Source organism: Haemaphysalis longicornis, unplaced genomic scaffold (genome assembly GCF_048455015.1).
Source record: "Haemaphysalis longicornis isolate Haplotype H1 unplaced genomic scaffold, Haemaphysalis longicornis Haplotype H1 scaffold_1, whole genome shotgun sequence".
In the NCBI taxonomy this organism is placed as follows: Eukaryota; Metazoa; Arthropoda; class Arachnida; order Ixodida; family Ixodidae; genus Haemaphysalis; species Haemaphysalis longicornis.
The window spans coordinates 224,386,701-224,409,175 of NW_027526203.1; the positions used below are offsets into that span (position 1 = coordinate 224,386,701).

The 22,475-nt window shown below is 43.8% G+C and overlaps 1 protein-coding gene across 1 annotated transcript in view; it reads left to right on the forward strand.

Moving 5' to 3' along the window:
* Nucleotides 1-14,536, forward strand: part of Sap-r (prosaposin) — a 91,999-nt gene extending 77,463 nt beyond the window's left edge. Inside the window, exons 30-34 of the mRNA XM_077673658.1 lie at nucleotides 1,368-1,548; nucleotides 5,015-5,169; nucleotides 6,327-6,407; nucleotides 10,098-10,226; nucleotides 14,220-14,536. Coding sequence (XP_077529784.1) covers nucleotides 1,368-1,548; nucleotides 5,015-5,169; nucleotides 6,327-6,407; nucleotides 10,098-10,226; nucleotides 14,220-14,258 — 585 coding nt within the window. The 3' untranslated portion in view covers nucleotides 14,259-14,536. The remainder of the gene's footprint in view (nucleotides 1-1,367; nucleotides 1,549-5,014; nucleotides 5,170-6,326; nucleotides 6,408-10,097; nucleotides 10,227-14,219) is intronic.
* Nucleotides 14,537-22,475: the final 7,939 nt, after the last annotated feature.

The window sequence follows — 22,475 nt, forward strand, 5'->3', positions numbered from 1 at the left end:
CTGAAAGGGTTAAGCAGCGTTAGAGGGAATTCAGCACCTTCGCGTTATATGTCTCGCAGCAGCACTAACAAATGCAATTGTTGTATGGAGCCAAAAATTACTACTTGACCGTTGTGCTGGCAGTAAAGAACGTTCCCTGCATGTTGTGTGGCCATTTTCTGCCAGAATATTTTTTCAGTGCAAAGCACTCGTTAAAGACAATGTATCGTGATATTAGTTGTATGCTCGCAGCTACACGCCGTGATGCACCGCTCTTTTGTTTTCTCTTGCTCAAGTCTTGGGGTTGTCTTTTTTGCCTCTCTCTTCATACCCCTGCTGAAAAAGTCGCATTGGTGGTCACAGATTGATTCGGCTGTTATATGTAATCCTTTGCTCGTCTTCCTTGCCTTTCGCTCTTCACGTTTTGCTGGAGACAAGCACCATAGATTTGACATCTCGAAGCGTGGCGAGAGTAGTTTTGCACTTCTTCACTGGAGACGCAGTGGCACTGGAGCCCCATTGAACACTGTCAGGGTTGTGCTGCCAGTGTTCTTAAGGGGACCGTAAAGATATAAAACGAGTTCTTTCTTTCAAAAGATTCCCCCACTCCAGAATAACTTTGTGGTGATTTGAATGCAAACTTCAAACAATTGAGCTAGATGATAACGAATACAGATGAAAGAGTGGCAACTTGATAGTCACTTTCACTGCCCCTATGACACCACTGGGACTAGTGTGGGGGATCGGAGGCCACTGACAAACATTACCTTCAGTAAACACTATTATGGAGCTATATTGGTCCTATGGTTCTGTTTGATTGCACTGCTTGAAGCCAGTGGGTAGTTAGCAAATTGAGTACTACTCCGTTTTTGGCACGCTGCCAAGGCATCACTACTGAACTTGTGTAGAAGGAAATTTGAAAATTTGCCCATATTAGTGATCTTTTTTAAAATTAAAACAACAGTCTTTGTGGGCTGGAATAGAGTTGAGCGAATTATCATCAAAGGCTAGTTCCCTGAAATAAAACAAGAGCGTATGTTGTCATCATGGTCCCTTTAAAGGTCAATTGCAGCAAAAATTTTAATGTCTTGGAAACCCAGTTTCCGCAAGGGACCACCCAAAATTGGCACTTTTGAAATTGAAATCGAGCAAAAGGTGTTCATTACAGCGAGGTTGAACTGATGTTGCAGCTTGTTGAGTAAACAATGAATAAATACCCGGCTGGCTGTGTGTGGTGCAGTCTAAATATGCACACAGCAGCCGAATAGGCCCATTGAGATGTGACTTCCAGTAAATGGCCATTAGGTTTGCCTTTAAGTGCGTTAATTCAGCGTGTTGATTTGCAGAGGGAATGCTAATGAGTAGGCTTGTTCTTTGTTCCATCGCAGACCGAGGTTGAAGCCATCCTTGAAAAGTTGTGCAGCAAGCTCCCCAAAAACCTAGCTGACGAGTGCGCTGCATTTGTGGAAGAGTACGGACCTGCTGTGATGGTGCTTATCGCTCAGGAGATTGACCCCAGCATTGTCTGCGTTGCCATCAAGGCTTGCCCCAAGGGAGGGCTCAAGAAACGTGAGCATTTTGCATTGTGCATTTCTTAAAGGGGCCCCGAAACACATTTCGAACTTAGCAGGAAGCCGACAGTTGTGCTGCGAAGTTTGCCACCCTGTACCTGCACTTGTTTTGAATGCCTTGCATCCATCGTATTAATTGTCTTATTATGCACCTTTTTGTAAGACTTGCCTGTACGTTGTGGAAAGGGATTTAGTAAGCTACTGCGGTCACAGCTGCCTGTCAGCGAGTAGGGCAGTGAGAAGGGCAGGGCTTGGGTTCGGTGAAACCTATTTCTCGCTGCTTTTTTACTGCGCATTTCCGTGAGTGCAAAAAGGAAAGAATTACGCAAGCATATTTACAACGACATAAACTGCTACTTTCAGCCACCAAACAGCGCTATTGTTGCTGGCCGTAATGTGTGCGGCGTCATCAGAGAACCGCGAGTCATAGTTACTCGTTACTCCCGCCGTTTACGATGCACGCGAGCATGCGCATTGACGAGGAGTGCCCGGCATCGTCCAGGCTGGCGCATGGCACTCGCAAAAAATACTAAGAAAACAGTTCACGTGCGTCCACGGCTTAAAGGAGCCATGAAGAGAAAACACAAGTTTGGTTCATTCAAAAGATTGTGTCGTTAGAATCATACTGACACCACTTTTAACGTAAACTTCGCTCAAATAAGCTACATAATTAGGAAAAACGGGAATGGTCATGCGACCCACCAGCTCATTTCCCGCAACAGAACCTGTGATGTCACATGGGCTAAGCTCTGCGATTGGCGGAGGCTGGCAGAAGCAGACGCAAATTAGGTAGAGCTTACAAACTAGACGAACGAGCGATTTGCGCTTAAATTTAGGGCACATTCTTTACAAAGCAATAAGAATGATTGGACAAACAGTGGAAGTTACGAAAGCACATGTAAACACAGAAGTACTGATGCGTTCTGCTGTTCGTACTGCGCACAGCATGCTTTGGTTTAGCTGCACAGCACTACGGGGCTTGGGGTTGTCTCAGACGACACTGGCCGATTGACGCAAGCAACGGTGTCTTACGTGACCCCATTTGTCGAGCGAGCACTGTTTCAGGGAACGAATATTTTCTCCCAGAACAAAAACAAGCCAGGTTTAAATGCGGGCAAAAACAAACCAAACGCTTGCCACGGTATGGTGGCGCCATCTAGGTTACGGAACGTAAAGAAACGCGGGAATAAACCAACACCGCTGTACAGGGTGGAGACAACCTTTGAACGGTCCCGTGCCGCCGCAATTGGGCCAACGGGCTCAACGCGTTATTCTTTTCGTTTCCCACGAGACCTAGCAACGCGAAACAGACAATATGATTCAAACTTCTTCAGTAAACCGCGTTGCGGCGATAATTTTAGCGCGGTTTTGACACAATGACTTGCTTCGGCGGCGAGCGAGCAACTGAACATGGCGGCGCCAGCGTTACGTGTCTCTACCCTGTACGGCGGATGCGTGAATGAAGGTACTCTAGGCTGCAGAGCGGTCGGTTCCCGTGATGTCACTTGGGGCCACGAAAACGCACGATTGAGCGGGAAAATCAAAATTTTAACCTAAATTGTTTAATTTCTCAGTGAATAAAGCACCGTTTGTATCCGGACAAGGGCTGGGGGCACTATAAAACACGAAATATTTCGAATAAAACCAACTTGCATTTTCTCTTCATGGCTCCTTTAAGGGGGGAGCACAAGACCACTCGCGCTACAGACGCCCAGTTCGCAAAGCCGGTGGCTGCTAATTCTAGTGTGTGCTGACACATTCCACTTTGGGAGAAATGTGAACACCTGTGGACAGAATGATCCAGGCCCGCCAGTCATGCATGAGGGAGACGATGATACAGGGTGGTGCGACGATAATTGGAACACTTTAAAAAATTTTCCTGAGCGAACCGCCGCTCTGTTCGCGCTCAAACTTCACACGAAGGTCACATTTTGTGGTCTATTTTAAATGCAGAGCATTTCAGTGACTCACGATGTCACCCGCGTTGACGTCCGTCGTAGTCCGCACCGTCGTTGTCCGCACCCCTCCCCCTACACTGTATAAAAAAAAAATACTATCCGGCGCCTGGTTTCGATCCCTCGACCCTGCGGGCGGAACACAATGTACATGGTGCTCTACCCACTGCGCCACAAAGCCGACACAGAATGGGAGGCTACGAACGCGCCTTATATCCTTGACTCATTCAAACTACGTCAAGAAGCTGCTGATACAACGCATTCACTACCACCAACTCCCCAAACACTAAACGTTAACGCAATACACCCACCCCCTATGTGACGCATTTACTCGAGTCCCCCTCGCGGGGAGATGGGCCCAATTTTTGTTTGACTCTGGGAACGATGACGACGGTACTTACCTGGTTATTCTGAAAAGAAATAAAAACGATTTTCGGCTACGGGAAAATGGTGGCTGATTTGGACGCACGAGCCAGCGCAAGTTGATCTTGGAACGACGGCACCACCTGGGGTATGCAGAGCGAAACACACGTTTGAGATTCACGGTAGGAAGGAGCCAAATGATGCAGCAGACAATCAGAAAATGCTCCTAGGAAGGAGCCAAATGAGCTAGCAGATGATCAGAAAACCCGCTTTCATATTTTCTGATCGTCTGCTACACCATTTGGCTCCTTCCTACCGTGAATACCAAACATTCTTTTCACTCTAAATACCCCGGGTGGCGCCGTCGTTCCAAGATCAACTTGTGCTGTATTGCGCGTCCAAATCAGCCGCCATTTTCCTATAGGTGAAAATCGTTTTTATTTATTTTCAAAATAACCAGGCAAGTACCGTCGTTGCTCCTGGTGTCAAACAAATTAGACCACAAAATGCGACCTTCGTGTGAAGTTTGAGCGCGAACAGAGAGGCGGTTCGTTCAGAAAAAAATTTTAAAATGTTCCAATTATCGTCACACCACCCTGTATAATAGATGGCTACAACGATGACTACTACTATCACAGTGAAAAGCGATGACGGAACATGTAAATACACAAAGTTCAAGTTTGACTCATTCTGCCTTTTTATTGCCTATCTGGAGAAGTCTGAAGCTTTTGTTTATTTTTCTTACTTGAAAGAGAAGTGAACACCAAGGTGGCCTTCGTGGGCCCCTGGCCAACTACTGCAATCCCGTTACACTGGTTGCAGTGTGCGTTGATGCTATCACTGTGATTGCTGGTTTAATGGGCAGGTGTAACTTTTATAGATGCATATGCTGCCGTGCAATGTTGGCAGTGTGTCGGCCTGGTTATTTTAGATGCCTAGTGCACAAAGTTTTCCGACAATTCTTCAGAATCACCTGCTTGAATGAAGCCGTCATGAATGTTTGTCAAGTGAGCATTTTGAGCAATGGTCCCTGGAAAATTAAAAACCATCAAGTACCTCAAATGTGCATCACCATTTGCCTTGTAGTGTTGGCACTGTTGTCTTTTATCTCCCTAATATGTAACATTGCTTCCTGTGTCAATTTAGAATCGGACCTGAAGCTGAAGCTGAACACCTGCGCGGGCTGCACTTCAGCCATCACCTACATTGAGCAGGCGCTAAAAAAGGCTGAAAATGATCAAGAAGTAGCCAAACAGCTGGCCAATGTCTGCGATCATGTGCCCAAAGCAGTCGAGCCCAAGGTAATGCTGCACTCTACTTGCCAGTCCTACGTGGTTTCTTGCTATGGAATTGTCATAAATGAAGTAACTCTAGGTGCTGGTATTTGTATGGGGTAGGGCTCTGTAGCCAAGTGCGCTAAGGAAACAGTTGTATAACAACTTTGAGCATTGCAGAATTCCAAATTCTGCTTTATCTCTTCCTGTTTTCTGTCTGGTAGGTTCCATAAGGCGAGTTTTCTGGCTTTTGAACTCTATGCTTGTTTTTGATGTGCTGCCACCCTTTTTCTTGCACGAGCAATATTATTTGCGTAAATTGCACAAAATATAATGGTTGGTGTTCTCATCTGCATATTTTTATTTCAAGTCCTGCAGTTTTCTTTGTGTCAAATTTGAGCCATTTGCTAAATATGTGCAAGCATTCAGTCTAGAGGATGTAAGCATCTGTTAATTGCACATCTTTTCAGGTCACCTCCTTCATCTGCTGTGCTTGTTGTTTTCATGATGGCTCATGAATGCCCTATTTATTCATTGTACTGTGCACACATATAACATTGGTGGTGTTGAGTGATTGCATTTCACCGATTGGCCTGTGGTGGTGGCGGTATACTGTTAATAGAAGGAAGTAGAAACAGGAAGCAAGGGCTTCATATTGAAGAAGGGCATGCTTGTGAACCAGACAGTTTTGTCTGTGCAGGTGTTTTGAAGCGACATACTAATTATGCAGTATACTAATTTGCCTGCTCAGTGGACAATTTAAGGCACGACATGTTATGATTTGGTTTCAAATTGCAAAAAAGCTCAAATTTTTGTCTTGTTGAGCATTGCGAGCTGGGGATACTTGTATATGGGTCTCCGAGATATATTGTATACACTGTGCACTGTGGTTTTGGCTCTTTGAGGGGGAATTGTCCACCTGACTGTGGAATGGTCAAAAGAATGTTTCAGCCAATGGACTCTGCATGACAGGCGGGTACAGGTGCATGCATTCAGCCTTAAAACTTGTACAAGGGCGACCATAGCCACCTTTGCAGGAAAGAAAGGTTTCTTTATTTAGGATGCAGTTCCGTAATTGCTTTGCACCAGATCCATGGGCAAATTTTTACCTTGGCAAGTTATTTGTTTTGCCTGTTCAGCTTATTTCATGAGGTGTGCTGTCCCTTTTTGGTTTTACTGCACAGTGCAAGGCCCTGATTGGAGCGTATGGCCCCACGTTCCTCCAGACTCTCTCACAGCTCGGCAGCAGCATGAAGGCGTGCAAGGTACAGTTTGCGGCCTCTTATTTTGCCACACTCGTTGCATGAGATGCCCACTAGTGACATGACAGTGTTTGTATTGCAAAGGGGCATTGAAGCTTATTTGTCGATCTCCTACATGCAGCTGAAGCACCATATGGCAGAGTTCTGAAGCCCAAGCTTATTTTAATCAAAAGCTTGGATGAGGAGGAAACACTCAATGCCTTTTGAAACTGCCAAGTGTGAGCTGCTCTAGTGGTGGGGCAATATTGATACGTTGGGAGTCTTTGAAATTTCAATTCTTAGCTAGATATTTCATGGGTAATACCAGCCTTGTGTCAATTTGGGGCATGGCTAGTATACGATGAACAGGTTTGTGATCCTATATTTACTGCCCTGTGGGTTTGTGAGTGTGTAGTCACGGCTGACTTCAAATAATTGGCAAAAGGGATGGTGACAGTGACACTATTGAGTGCAGTTTATTTATTTGTTTATTTTTGCAAATTTCCCGGAATTGGTGTAGATATGAACTACAAGCACTGCATATGTTAGCCTGAAATAATGGTTATGGAGTATTCAGCACTCCTGTCGATCTCCCCTTGAGGTTTACTAGAATCGCCCGCTGATAAAAACACCACACGTGGAACTCTGTACTGCAATCCCGGTTCTTGGATTTTCCTGTCTGTTGCACTGATTGAGGCCTGTCTTCAAATGCCCCTATAATCATGTATTACTACAGTGAGCTGCAAGTCCTACACCTTGGTGGCAGTTGGCGGAGCCGTTGTAAGGAGAAACTTTGCCTGCTCGCAACTGGCATGCTGTGACAGCCTCTGCTTGAGAGCTGTTGGAGCAAGTCAGTCAGCCCACCTACTAGTACAATTGTTGTGACAGGTATTGTCACTGCTTGGAAAGGACCTAGGCTATGGTTGCAGCTGATGCTGTGCTTGTCCCTCACCTTGCCATACTGTGTATGTGTGTGTGAGAAAGCGCTTCTACCAGCAGAAATTCAAACTGCCATCTGGCAAGGGCTGACTTAGCGGTAAACAGCCAGGGGCCAAAGCCATCGTTTTTTTTTTTTTTTTTTACACTTGTATCAAGTACACTTGTAGAAATGAGATACAGTAAAAGCTCGTTAATTCGGATCTCACGGGACCGGGGAAAATGTCCGAATTATCCGAATGCCGAATTAATGAATGAATAGGAAAAACAACATTAAAATCACGTTGGAGAAGCATACCTTTATTTGCTGAAGTATTTTGTAATAGTCATCTGCTTTTTCGCGCATATTCCGGCTGACATTACAACTTTTCTTAACTCTTCCAAGTGGCCAACAGCACACAAAATGTCGGAACTGCTCGGGCAAACGTCCTCCAATATCAAAAGCGCCTCCGAGACTTCTCGTGAGGTGCGATGAGGTCGCGGCTGCACCTTCTCACATGACTCTTCGTCAGAATCGTGGTTGATGACGATGGCGATGCCTCTCAGGTTTCTGTTTCACTGCAGTGGTTCCAGTGCTGCTAATTTACCACACTTTTGTGCAGCGGCAGCCGTCAGAATTTGTCCGAATTAAGCGGTGTGGGGTTGAATTCTGACGAAATAACGAAGGTTTGGTCCCATAGACTAACATGCGCTTTGGCCGGGACCAATAGAGCCGTCCGAATTATCCGAATTTCCGAATTAACGGGTGTCGAATTAACAAGCTTTTACTGTACATCAAATTTGGTGGCATTGAGCTAGTTTTAGGATGGAGAGGCAGGCAGCAAATTGGTCAGCCTTTACTTCCCCCCATTCTTCCCAGTATTCTTTTTAATCCTTGATTTTTCCATTATAATGCATATAGAGCGAACTTTGGTTGTCATTTTGTTCAACCTTCGTGAATTCCATGGTTTGTAGCAGTTTCCAACAACCAGATAATTGTCATACGTGCAACGCGCGAGACCATAAAAAAAGATTTTGCTTTTTTGTTTGCTAGTCTTCAGCGCAGCCGCGCCACTTCTGCGCATTTGCTGAGCATCCGCAACCGTGAAACCGTGGCAGAAGTAAAGACAGCGCTCCACTGCTCCAGACAGGGCATCACAGGGAGACATCCTTTTGTTAGCAGGTTACCTCTCGTTTCAGTGGCGACGATATAATCTGATTTAAGAAGAAGGCTTTTAGTGCCTCAGTCTAGGAAAAACCTTCGTTGTCCAATAAAAAAAATGGCTGCCGCTGTAAGGAGGAAATAAAAAAACATGTAAACCATAGGGATTTTAACTCGAGTCTCCTTTGGAAGCCCAATATGCTACCACTGCACTGTCTGCACTTTTTATTTATTTATGGCCACTGCACCATCTTCACACATTGCAGCAATAAATAGAACAAAAGTTAAAGCAGTGCATGCCACGGGAAAAGTGAATGTGCCGGCACGTGAGTCAAACAGGCACATCCCAGCCGTGCAGAACTCGGATACTGAGGCAGTGGCGTATGTCACAAGTTTGCCTGTTGAAGCATTTCATGCCAAAGGCAGTGAAGCGAAATAACGAAAGCGACCAAGCGCCTGTGTATATGCCAGCACATCCAGTGGTTGCAGTTGCTGAACAGCAAAATTTCAGTCGGGACTAGCAGAAATTTGATGACAAGGAAGTTCACCCCAATTAAATCCAGAAAAAACAAAACAAAAAACAACCACTGCATCTTACGTGTGATGCACTCGAATGGAAACCAATGTCGCGCTGCAAAACAAGTAAAAAGAAAAAAACGGGCAACTTCAGCCTTATTGCTTACTGGCTTCACAGCAGCTTGTGTGTCCCTGCGATTATTGAAGTCACCTCCTTCACCGTTGTAGCTACCTTTCTTATGCCGACCTAGCATGTTCTCAGGCATGGGTCATTATGCTTGCTCATGGCATATGACTGGTGGCTAGCTTGTGATGCGAGTACCAGGTGGCTGCCGAGCCTATGGCAATGTAGTGAGGTTGTCAATAAGGAATGCATGAGGAACTGTGCCTAAGCACTGCCCTTTTTTGGGAATTTCAAGAAGCGTGTTATAAGCAAGGAGAGAAAGGCCAAACTCGGGCATTCAGAATTGCCACACAGCAAACAGTCGTAGTCTTTATCACAATCTGTGCACACATCTATCTTGCTAAAGCAAAAATCACAGTGCAACAACTGTGGGTGTATCGGGCAGCGACCGTGTAATCACTGCATGACATGTACCTAGTGCGACTCCTCATCGGTTAATTGTGCTTTAATTGTGCTAAAAGTGTGCAAGGCTTAGTGCTGGTTTAAAAGTTAGTTAATATCATATCCGAGGCTCCCTCACTAGATTGACAAAATCTGCTGAGCTTTCAAGCGTTCTTTTACTGCATCCGACCAAAGTATACTTTAACAAGGTTCTACTCTGTTTCAACTACTCTTCTCCATCTGAGTAGTTCCCTTCACACCTAGTTGGAAGTGAGCTGGTGGGCACGTAATACCTGGGTGAAAAAAAAAGTGTCGCACCTCAAAGGCCAAGGGCAAGTTAGGGCTTGGGCACCCGTCTTATGTTTTTGCACCTGAAGTCATCCCCAACTTCCCTTGGTATTTGCAGTGTTGCTTGTTGTCTCTCATTTTCCCTTTTAATCATTAACCCTCCCCCAAGTGATGTATGCTATGCTTCCTGCTGGTTGAGAGAAGGCAGGCACTATGTATTGTCCGTGTGCTGTTCGTAACATGCATATCCTTTTGTCTTGGCCTTCAGGCGTGGAACATGTGCTCGGAGGAGGCAGTAGAGTACAAGCATCGGCCCATACATCTTGTGGGCAAGAACCCATGCACCCATGGCCCGTCCCACTGGTGCCACTCAAAGGAGAATGCGGCAGCGTGCGGCGTAAGTAGCCTGGCCTGGTGTGAATGGCCCCGTTGGGGGTTCATTTATCTGTTTTGCTTCTTGTATTGTTACCAGTATTGAAGGTACTGCCACTTTTGCAGGCCAAGGGTGCATTACTATTGTGTCTTAAAGGATGCTGGTAACTCTCCTTGCAAAAGCTATGGCTCTGTAGCTGATGGAGTAAGATGCACTCGAACGCTTGCAGATTTGAAGCTCAGCAAGAGCTTGGGCTCTGAGTTATCTTGTTCTGCAATATGTGGACTATCGGTTATGAATTACAATATACTGAATTTTGAAGCATCGTTTCTTCAGAACATTTTGTTTGTGTTCTTTTGTACAAGACACTACAGTTGACTGGGTTTTTTTGCTTGCTAGGAAGAAGCATAATTATTGTGGGAGGCTGCGGGTTTGTTGTTGAGGGTGAGATCAGTAAAACTTAAACCTGTTTAATTGACCCTTTCAAAACCATGATTTTTGCGGACTTGATTTCCAAGTTGGTTTAATGAAAAAAAAAAAAAAAAAGATCATATCCTTTTTTTTTTTTTTTTTTGCTTGAAGGGGCTTTACACAAATTCTTATATGTGGCCAGTCTTTCATATGGGCGCTCTTTGTTTGGTTTTATTAGGGATCCTCTTTACCCTGAAACATTTGGCTCTCAGGTCCTCCTTGATGATGTACTTCCCCCTGGTCAATTTCCTGTCCTCCTCTCGTCAATTCATTACCATCTTAACAGAAAAAGGTGTCAGTGTCCCTTTTCATTATGCCAACCACCTGTCTTCCCTCTTGAATATTGCCTTCAATGTCTATAGCTTTTATAGTGCCTGTGATGCAGCTGTTTAGTAGAACTGTATCTTTTTCTGTCACTCTACTGGATGTCGAGCTAGGCGTTCTCATATCGGCTATTTTTATTGTCAAATGCTGGATCTCTTCAGGGAGAGTGTTCCATTTGCATAAAGCATCGGTCGCAAGTTGGCTGAGTGAAGCACGCTTAATGCGCCTGGTCAGTGTCAGTTGGTGATATTGCAGCGTCAGCCCGTCCTTGTAATGCTTCCGCAGCCTGTCCTTAAATGGCTTGCTGATGGCCATGTCGAGCGGTTGTAGCTGGCTTGTCGTACCGCCAGGTATTACCGCAATGTCTGTACCACCCTCCAAAAGCACAGACTTAATGGCATCTGTCAAGTGGCCGCAGTAGGAGTCCAGAACCAGGAGTGACTACTTAAACAGCAGAGCACCGGCACGTCGCTGCCAAACAGTCTCGACCCAATCTTTGACGAGGGCACCACTCATCCAACCATTCTCGTGGGCTCGCACGACAACGTTCTTGGGGAAAACTTCCCCGCTGGAAGAGTCTTTCTCTTACAAATGATGTACGGCGGCAGCTTTTGCACATCGGCCGTGCAACACAACATCACGGTGGCGCGCTGCTTCTCGTAGCCTGCAGTTTTGACCTTCACTTCTCTCGCGCCCTTGTCATTTACGGTGTATGCCACAGGCATGTCGAAATACACCGAGGTCTGATCGGCGTTACCGGTCTGGCCCAGTCGATACTCCTTTTCTACCCACTTCTTGATGACAAAGCACTGGACTGCGACCAGTTTCTCCTCGAAGTCAGGGGGCAGCTTTTGGCACACAGACGTCTGCCGTCACAAGCTGAACCCGAACCGCTTCATAAAGCAAGTGACACAGCTCCTGCTGGCCTTCAACTGAGTCTGTGCGACGCCTCGTACGTTTGCGATCTCCCTCGCCTTCGCCTGTATCATCTCCGTCGTCATAGGCATTCCACCCTCTCTTTGCTGCCGGTTAAAGTCAGCGACTTCCTTTTCCACCTGGTGACGACCTTTCTTGGGTCCTGTGAAGGCCATTCGCTTGGCAGCACAGCTGAAAAGTTTGTTCCGCTGCCTCCGCCATTGGCGCACGTTCTTCTCATCGATGTCGAATTCACGCTGTGCTTGGAGATTTGAAGTTCTCTTCGCCTCCAAGACTACCTTCCGCTTAAAAGCCGCGGTGTAGTGGCACCGCTTGGTGGGCGCCATTGTGCCACAAACGCGGGCGCTTCTCGAGGTCACCCGGCGACGAACGCAAGCAAGCACGGAACGCTCAGAGCCGAGTTCACAATGTTCACACAAGCAAAATGGCACCTGCAAACCTGCAAGCTGCAAGCCTATGGCCGCGAGACGGCGTTGGGTGGCTACTGGTGACAGGAAAGCCGCATCCTCGAATCTAAGCTGACCCCCGACTTTTGTGAACGACTTTTTTAAAAAAAGTATCAGCGTAGATTCGAGTAAATACGGTGTGCCATTTTGTGCATGCAGATTGCATTTCTCCCCTGTGTGTAACCTCCTTTTGTCATGGTATGTCTTGCTCACGGTTAGTTTTCTATCTATTATTGCTGGTCTCCCCCCCACTTCTTTTTTTTTCCGGAACAGCTGCTATTCATTTTCTTATAATCTCTAGCCTTAGTTTCTTTAAATCCACCTAAGGCAGGCGTTTTTTTTTTTTACTGTGTATTTTTGTCTTATGAAATGTCATAGTTTCTTTTTCTTTTCTTGACTTTCCTCTTCGGTCATTGCTTCGTATGCTTTCGGCCACAGGAACGTCTTCCTTTCCGCTTCATCTTTCTTTTCATAGTTTCCAAGGTTATCGGGCATGAACATTTGCCCCGCAAAATTTCTTTCTTCTCCTAGAATTTCCCCGGGCTTACTCTGAGCACTTCCTCGTCTGGATTTCTTATCCACCGTTCGTGGGCTTTCTCAGTGCAGGACAGCTTTCTTCGGACTTTGGCCTTTTAAAGCTTGAACCACTTGATTTTCCTTGGTCCTGTTGCTTGTTCTCTCTCCCTTTGTAGGTGCTGGCTTCCCAGTTTGGAGAGTTGTTGTGAGATGTTGCTTTTGTGTTGCTACGAGGTCGCTTGGAATGATGAGCTTGCAGCCTTCCACTTCTTTCAGATGCATGCTCCGAAATAGAGCATCGGGCCATGTTGTCTGCTCCTGTGTGTGAAAAATACTATTTGCTGTTTTCATTTTGTTGAAAAACAAGCTGGCTAAAGTTATTTCAAAAGCTGTTTTACATCATTTCTCCCTGTTTGTTATTTGCCATGGGCTCTTATCCCACCCTATCTCTGCATGCCGCCATTTCCCTCTTCGATGATCACTTTTTTACTGACCATGCTAACCCCATTGTCTTGGGTTGACTTCAGTGAAGAATTCTTGCGTTTCTGGTGATGTGGCTTTATTTGAGCTGCGTGTTGGTTACTAGTGTATTACTAGTACTAGTATATATAATTAAGAAAAAAATTGTTTACTGGTTTTATATCTTGCCACAAGCATACTCTGGATTCTAATGAAGTCGACCACCATTATTTATCACCTGCTTCCAATGTACTTATAATAAACATACATAATCTAAAACTGGTGACTTAAGTCTATTAAACACTTTCTTGCAAATGAGGTCTGCCCGGCCAAGTAAAGAATGGCTATAGTGCATTAAAATAGATATGATGCATATAGAATGACTTCACGGATTTATTATTTATGGTAACATGTCACTCATAGTAATGATGGACTAATGAGGTTTTGTGAACTCCAGATTTTGACAATGTTGTGTCACTGTTCTTCACTAGTGCATAGATTGATTATTGAATGTACCACTTTTAGTGAAGGGTGCAGTATTCTCAAAGGCATGTGGCAAACAGAAAGTTACAGTTGCCGATAATTCGTCGGCAGGTAAAAAAGTTCTGATCACACAGTTGTGTTAGAACGTAGCATTGCAATTAATGTAATGTTCTTGCAAATTAGGTGCAGTTTTATTTAAATTCAGCAGCACACAACAGATTGCATCAGAAAGTCTTTGCCCCATTGCTAACGGTCATTGCAGAGCGTTATCAGTGCACAAGAAGAGTCATAATTTTGGATAAAGTTGTTTGTGTATCTTTGTCTTTGGAGGTGGGCATTTTTCTATTTTGAAGTAATGTCGACCATTTCTTCTCTCTTGCAGGCCACCGAATATTGCGAGAAAAAGGTCTGGAAGCAGTAGTGCCTTTTTTTGTTGTTTTTGTTTGATACTCATTTTAATTAGCACATGTTGATTAGGCTTAAGGCACAATACTACTCATGTTTCTATGTTTGTTTTTATACGTAGCTAGGTACACTGGCAAGACTACTTTTTAGACCAAAGCATTTCGTTTTGTTTTCCTTTTTATACCCCCTTCCCGTTAGCTTACAAATGTTTCCGGGCAGCTGAACAACATACACTCTGTCTGTCGATGATTGTGTGAGCGGAAACGTGGCAATAAACATTGAATAGCGATTTTACTTTGGCTGCGTGCTACGGTTGTCAAGTTTTTGTAGAGAAAACACTGAAACAATGGCTGCTTTTGCACACTAGTACCTTTCTGTTCAATTTGGTGGAAAAGCTGCACAACATGCAGTCAATTAACAGCCGGTGCGTGCACAGTGGTCATTGTGGTAAATATGACAATGCACTGTAAGCATGCTTTTCTTTTCTGTCTTTTGCTTTTACTCATTCAAAACTACTAATTGCTCAAAATTACTGCTGGCTGCTTGCTTTCAAGCTTTGGTAAGTTCTACACCATCTACTCCTATGTTTTTCTTGGAGGCTCGTGAGGAATACATATTAGTATATGCATATCGCAACTAAACCCTAGATTACAACAATCTGGCTGCTCAGGAGTAGTTAAAAAGAGTATTACAGGTATAGTATGCTGTAAAGTCGTCTACATCTCTTCTTCCTCTTCTTTTTTTTTTTCCTGTGCATGGTGTCACGAGTGGCCCCCAGCTTGCCCTAAATGAAGAGTATACTGTACATATTATTTTTATGTGTTGGAAGGGGACATTATTTTTCAGACCAGTGTCACACTTAAAAGATAAAAAACAAAACAAACAAAAAAAATGTGCGAGTTATGTGACTATTCATATTTTCCCAGAAAACTTATGTGCTAATGCCTCATCATCTCATCAGGAAGTGTCCAATTCGAGGCTAGCTTATCTGATGCCTAGTTCTCACAGGGGCTAGTCAGAAAACAAATTGTATCTCAGGGGGAACGAAAGAAAACAATAGAATTGTTTTCTATGGTTTTAAAAACTTGCTGACACTAAGCTGTGTTAGTGGGCTTCACATCAAAGTTATGTTTTGGTCAGCCATCAAAACAGGGTTGCATAAATGTTTCCCAAATATTGTGCAAATTTTCCCAACTATTTTATTGATGAGTGTCTGTTGTATGTCGCCTCAAAATCTACCACCTCTTGACTGTAGTGACACATTCGATACTCCACAATACTGCGCAATAATTGATAAAGGCTGTTTGACATTTTGAATGTTTCTGTTTGGAGGGACTTTCTCAAAGTTAAACCGACTGAGGATTCCTGCTTGGTACCAGAACTGCTAGAAAATGTCACTGAACAAAATTTTTCAGCCTGCGTCACTGACTTCAGTGGTGGAGATGGAAAACAATTGAAAGTCTAGAAGGCGATGGCAAACATGCTTGGTCACATTTACCAGGCTCTGTTTTAGCGATAGCTTGCCCAACAAGCAACACGCCATTATCGTTTTCCGCGTGCATTGAACCTGGATTCACGCCAACATGGTTTTACTGGCTTGGCTGTACATGTATGCACTCAACTGTGGCACTCTTGATTTGCCGTAAAGAGTTGAACATTGTGTTCTGTGGGTGGGCCATCAGTACTTCTAATTAATTAAAAAACGCCATCAATGATTCAGAAGCTGTTGTGTTTGCTACTATAGTTTGGACAACCAGAAATTCTCCGAAGGACCCAGTGGACAAGAATGATGGGTATCGCATCAATCTGCGAATATTGTCCTGATAGGACTTTGAACTTGCAGCCCCATTAGAGCCTCTGCTGGCTTCGATAGTGATGTGGGCATATACACGTGTGCATGCATAAGGGTGTCTTGGCCAGTGTGTCTGGGATCAATGGAAGGGCACTGCTCTTAACAGATGAGAACAAGCGAATGTTATTGGTTGCTCATTGGGGTAGCAAACACATTTTTCATTGCACTAATTAGCACCAGACATGCACACACGCAATACTAAAAAAAAAATGGGATGGTCTGATGCGGATTCCGTTTAGGTGCACAAGCACACTTCATTTTCATGACTAAGTGGGCCCAAATGGATCCTACTTGTTCTGTGTGCGTCCTACTGTTTTCTTTCGGTGCCCATGCATCACCTTTTCACCCTGTAGTTATACTTTGTGTGGTCTTGTAAGTCCAGTCAAAGTGTGTTGAACCTGAATTTAGAGTCAGTTGTGTTGAGCTTTATAGAGGTGAAAGATGCAAAAAGTCAGTAAGGGAAAAATGAATATGCAGAACTAATGCAACCTTATCTGCTAATTTAAGGACTAATAGCTGTCGTCTTGGTGAATTCAACTCGTCACATGAAGGTTGACCCCAAACATTACACACCACATGCGTACACGTCCTGAGCTCGATTCACAGCCACAAAAATCTGGGCCCAACAAAAACGTAAAAAAAAAACGAACGCTTATTGAAGTCTGCAATGTCAATTCTGCATGCATTTTACCATTTCTGAATGCAATGCACAATGCATATTATCTCGCTTGATGGGCTGCACACGTGCGATGAGTTCACTCGCAAGCCGTTCCATACTCTCCTCTCCCCAAACACAAGGGGTGGAATTATTTTGGCCCCTTTTGACCAACTTGTGCATCTGGCAAAAAAGGCTTTCGCTAGGCCTTGCCAGCTCGCGCCATTCTTCAGGTGGTGACGGCCACGGGAAGTACGAACAAGCTTTGTGTCAGTGGCTTTTGTAGGCCTCTTAGTATTACCGACAAGAGCTCTCGTGCGACCACGATGGAAAAAATACGTAGGAGCTAAGACATTTTCATGGGTCTTGGCACTGTCATCCAGACGCAGTGCTAGGGACAAAAGCTCTTTTCAATGTTCTAACTGGTTCAGGATTGGCGGAGGTCCCGTAGCTTTGAGGCCATCTAATCGTTTTCTCGTGTTATTAAATTGGAAAAAATTTTCTTCCTCCCTACTTTCCGTAATTATTGTTCATTTTATTGTTATGTTTTATCCCCCCCTTTTTTTTTCCACCTCGGTGTATTCACCACAGTATGAAGTAGCAGCCCTGCTATTTGTGGGACTAACCTCTTCAGTGTTCATAAAAGCTACCCCCTCTCTCTATCTTTCTCTCTGTAGAATAGGAAGTTATTTGGCTAAATCATATTTCTGAAAGGATGAGGAGTACAAGTGAACGCAGCTGTGACGCCTCTCTACAGCAAATCATGTGGAATGATGGAGTGATGTCACATCTTTCCCACTTGCACTCTGGTTATTCACGGTCATTGCAACAAGATGGATGGCCTTGCAACACCTGACATAATGGAGCTTTTGCTCAAAAAAAAAAAAAACCACTCAGAAAGCAGTATGGAAAGTTTTTAATGATTTTCAGGGAAACGAAGCGACGAATACAGGTGTGGGGTCATTTGCCACGAGGTCCTGTGAAATTGTCTGCAATGCTTCCAGGCGAGGCTGCATGCTCTGCTGACGTCGGACGACTGCGCCGGCCAATGACGACTTGGCGGCACTTCAAAGTGATCTCGAAATGCACGCTCACTGCCAGGCGATGACCCACACACACCAGTGTCTTTTTTTTTTTTTTTTTTTCCAATTCTTTTCATCTTGTCATGGTTTAAAGAATGATAATATAGGTAGCCCCAGGGCCAGACAGAGGTATGCGAAGAAGTGTGCAAGGCTTTATAAAAATCTTTTAACACTCAGCTAACCAGATTACGGCATCAACAACCGCAGACACGTGCCATCGAAAGGCTTTCTGTCAAGTTCAAGTACTAATATGTGGTCGGGAGAGTGGATGGTCTGATGGCTCATTTCAGTGGGTCTTCCCCACTTAACCATAACCAGTATGTACCTGAATGGCACATCCTTCAGCACTGCTTATCAGAGCTTGGACTGGAGTTCTGAAGGGATTTTTAGAGCCGATACAGAATATTTGAAAGAAACTATGGCAGCAACACATAATGCACCTCTAGCTACATTAACTGTCAGTGGACATTGTATGGACTGGAGCATGTAAACAAAACGTTACTACTGAGCAAAATTTATTAATGACTTTTTAGGGTGCATGTTTGAATTGCAAAATTTCAGGGACTACAACTAATTCCCCCACTTTATCAAAATCATACAAGCAGATTGTGTTCTGTAATATGGTTTGCCAAAACCTACCATCAAATGCATTCTCGTTCTATAATTTACTGCAACCGGCAATGCTATTCCAATCTCAGTTCACCACAGAGAAGGCCACCGGTGCACTACCTAGTGGAAATCTTTTAACTTGACGCGAGATGTTTTATGCAAGAGAAAAAAACGTTTTTCAGCATCCATCTCCCATATATGGTCTTAGATTGAATCCCTGCAGTAAAAGTTTTTACTAGTCCTAAGTCATCATATAAACATTTAGTATTCCTCTTCCTCCTCTTTTTTTCAAAACTATATTTTACTTGAGCTTTCTTGACCAATATTTATAACATTTTTTTGGTCACTACAACGTGACAGTAGTAGCCTTTTAGGTCTCTGTAAGCATTGATCAGCCATACTTTGATTTACAGAAGGTAACTTGTTTTCAGTTACTTAATGTGGCAAATTAATTGTAAAGGCACCATCCGGGCCCAATTAATTTCTCCTTTGTAGCTTCTTCAAAACCTTGTACTAGATAAAAAGAAGACATCTTTATAATGACTCGTGCTGAAGTACTATATGGGAATCAAGCTTGATTGCTTAAGCACGGTAAAAGTTCTGTAAGCCTCAACAACACAAATCAATGCACCACCGGTGCCTCAAATGTATAAGGTGCGCAGCCAATGCCAGCTGTAAGAATCTATTCAAACTTTAAGTAAAAACCTTGAACAAACAAGGAAAAGAAGGAGAACAAAAGACTGCCATGATCGCTGAAATGAGGTGTCAATAACATGCTGGCTGTTAGGGGCATTTCTTTTTTTAACCTTCAGCTGTAATTTTTGGATATACTATCTAAATTCTAGTGAAATGGGCAGGTTATTACTAATGTTAAGATTATTCCATAGTTTTTTCTTCGTGACCTTCTGTGTCTGTTATTCTTTTTTTGCTGCTGGGTTAGGGAAAAAGAAATTGGCCGCGTATTTGCTCACTTCGCTGCAAATGTGTCTCGTGCCGCCTCTGCCACGTAAACGCCTCTCTTCTCTCACCCGCCCACCTCCTCCTCCCTTTCCATCCTCCCACAATAAACACGGAGGACGTTTGCTAAAGTCAATTCAACTTTACCGCCTTTTACTGCTCCTGCAATGTAGGCCATGATTTGAAGCGCAACAAAAACACACGGACGAAGAACAGAGTAGACGAGACAGGCCCTAACTTCTAACTATTTTATTCGGCTACGCATGTGCTTATATTTCCTAGAGAAGTAGAGGGCGCGAGCGTACACATACACAGATGATAACAAAACCAGATATGTTTACAGCACGTTTTTCAGAGAAACCATTTCGCTACTGTACAGAGCAATCGACGTATCACTACCACAGTCATCCGCTCTCTCCCTGATATAAAACGCTTCGGCTAATTCCCTCGCAACCATGTTTTTGCTTTTGTTTAGTATTCTTATCTCTTTGAACCGTGGCTCATAACCGCAGGAACGAGAGTGGGTGGGCAAATGTGCTCCATTATCTTTGTGTTGTATACAAAACCCTGCTATCTTGCAGAAGGTCTTACGTACTGGTCAAACGGGCCGTTGCATCGATGAGAGAGCCAGGGAACATGAATTGTCGCTTGGTAAAGATAATGGAGCACATTTGCCCACCCACTCTCGTTCCTGCGGTTGTGAGCCACGGTTCAAAGAGATAAGAATACTAAACAAAAGCAAGAACAGGGTTGCGAGGGAATTAGCCGAAGCGTTTTATATCGGGGAGAGAGCGGATGACTGTGGTAACCTCGATTGCTCTGTACAGTAGCGAAATGGTTTTTCTGGAAAACGTGCTGTAAACATATCTGGTTTTGTTATCATCTGTGTATGTGTACGCTCCTGCTGTCTCGCCCTCTATTTTCCTAGGAAATATAAGCACATGCGTAGCCGAATAAAATAGTTGGAAGGTAGCGCCTGTTTCGTCTACTCTGTTCTTCGTACGTGTTTTTTTTTTTTTTTGCGCTTCAAATCATGGCATCTATTCACCAACTAGCCCAGCAAGAAGTTTTTCCTGCAATCTACTGGGACCTTTTGTTACTGTTGAACTTGGAACGCTGCTATAAGGTCCGGGCTGGTTCAAGCTCTTTTTGTATTTTTTGTTTAGAATATTTTCAGTGCACATTTATTTTAAATTAAAAGAACATTGCGAATACCAGTTATGCACTGATATGTTTTACCTCGAATATCCCAGAACAATGTTTACATGTAATGAAGTATGTTTCCGGATTTAGTGGTTTAGGAAGGTTTTGACTGACAAACTTCTCGTTCAAGAACTGGATGGCTGAATCGACGGACAGACAGACAGAATAAGACAGACCAAAATTTTCGCGTTTAAGTAGCCCATGAGAGAGACTTTAAAACTTGAAGGGAGAAATTGCCCAAAAGCAAGAAAAAACAAAGTATATTTGCAAAGTAAGGAAAATGACGCATTGTATTAATAAAGAATGTGGGAATAATTATGCGTAGATACATAAAATTGGCATGCAAAATGACCTTCCCCGGAGAAAGCATGTAGGTTAATTCAAAATGTCAAATGACCTGCCCGACTGAGCGAGCTGGCGAGGATTCTTAACAAGGTGGGCGGAGCCTTTATTCATCTGTTGCGAATCAGTTTTATTGGTTTGCTTTGTTTTACGCGTATGAGCTGGAGTCAACTTCGACCTAATGACACCAGGTTACTCTCAGAAGCTGCCTACCAACTGATTGACCTTTGCCAATACATTGCGTGGGTTTGGGACATAAGTTCGTATGACCTTGGGCTGTTTTCTTAACACTTGATGAACCTCCATATGTATCTAGCCATGGCCTAGCGGTATTTTTGCAGTCACGGGTTCTAACTGAGCCATCGTCATTTACACCATGATGAGGTAAAGGTTGTGGGAAAAGCATCGCATTTCATTCAAGTCGCGAAGGGAGTTGTGACTAGTATCGATCCTCGCACAGTGAGTGGGTGCGCGTGTGCTCTATCCTTGCACGCAAGCACGCTCGTAAAATGGAAGATTGATTTATTTGTTTTATTTAGTTACAGTTAGGCCCAGCAAAGGGCCTAAGCAGGTGGGACAAGAATGACACAAAATTGAATAAACAAGCTTGAGCGAAAATTACGAAAAACAAAGTAACGTGACAATAGATAAAAGAAACATTGTAGATAAATTATGTGCATTGTCTACAAAGGCATAAGCATTCTTATAGTGCTGCTCTGTTTCAACAGCCGTACATTTCCTTGGTGGCATTGACGGAACACATTTTGCCACATTCGATTCCCAGAGCCGTCATCAACTAAGCCATGAGGCCTTCAGTCACTCCTTTTTGTTCTTCCTTTCTCTTTTTCGTGTCATTTTATTTCATTTATTTTTGTTATGACTTTGATGCATAAATGACAATGTCACCATTTTTTTACTGCCACCAGTCATATATTAATATTTAACTATTGTATCACATTTCCAAGCAGTTACTCTTTATACGATGATGATGATTTCTATTGGTTTCCCCTTTGTATCGGGGTGATGACATGTCATCTTACCAAAAAAGACTAATATACCTATGTTTTACACTTTTGGTTCAATACTAGCGCTGCTTAGGGCAGGCACAAAAAGCTTATTAGGCACAAAATACGTTTTTTTTTCTGTTACAAGTGGCAACTGTCCTAGGCAATATTCCCCTCTCTGCTTTTCGTCCACCAGCATTCTAATCTTCTTTTCGTCCCCTCGACAGCCTTGAAGTTAACTTCCTCTGTGATACCTTTAAATCCTAGGGCTTCTGACAGCCCAATATTCCCTTCATGCAGATTTGGATGGATACCCTCACATTCTAGCACGATGTGCCGCATAGTTTCTGTTTCTTTTCCGCAGACCCCGCATACCCCATCATTTTGTGAATACTTCCCCACAAAACTCTTAGTTCGCAGGCAACCTGCTCTAGCCTCAAAAAGCAAAGCACTGCCCTGGGAATTATCGTGGAAAATTTCCTTTCTGATGTTCATCTTCTCAGCCCTGTACATCTCTAACGACGTTTTG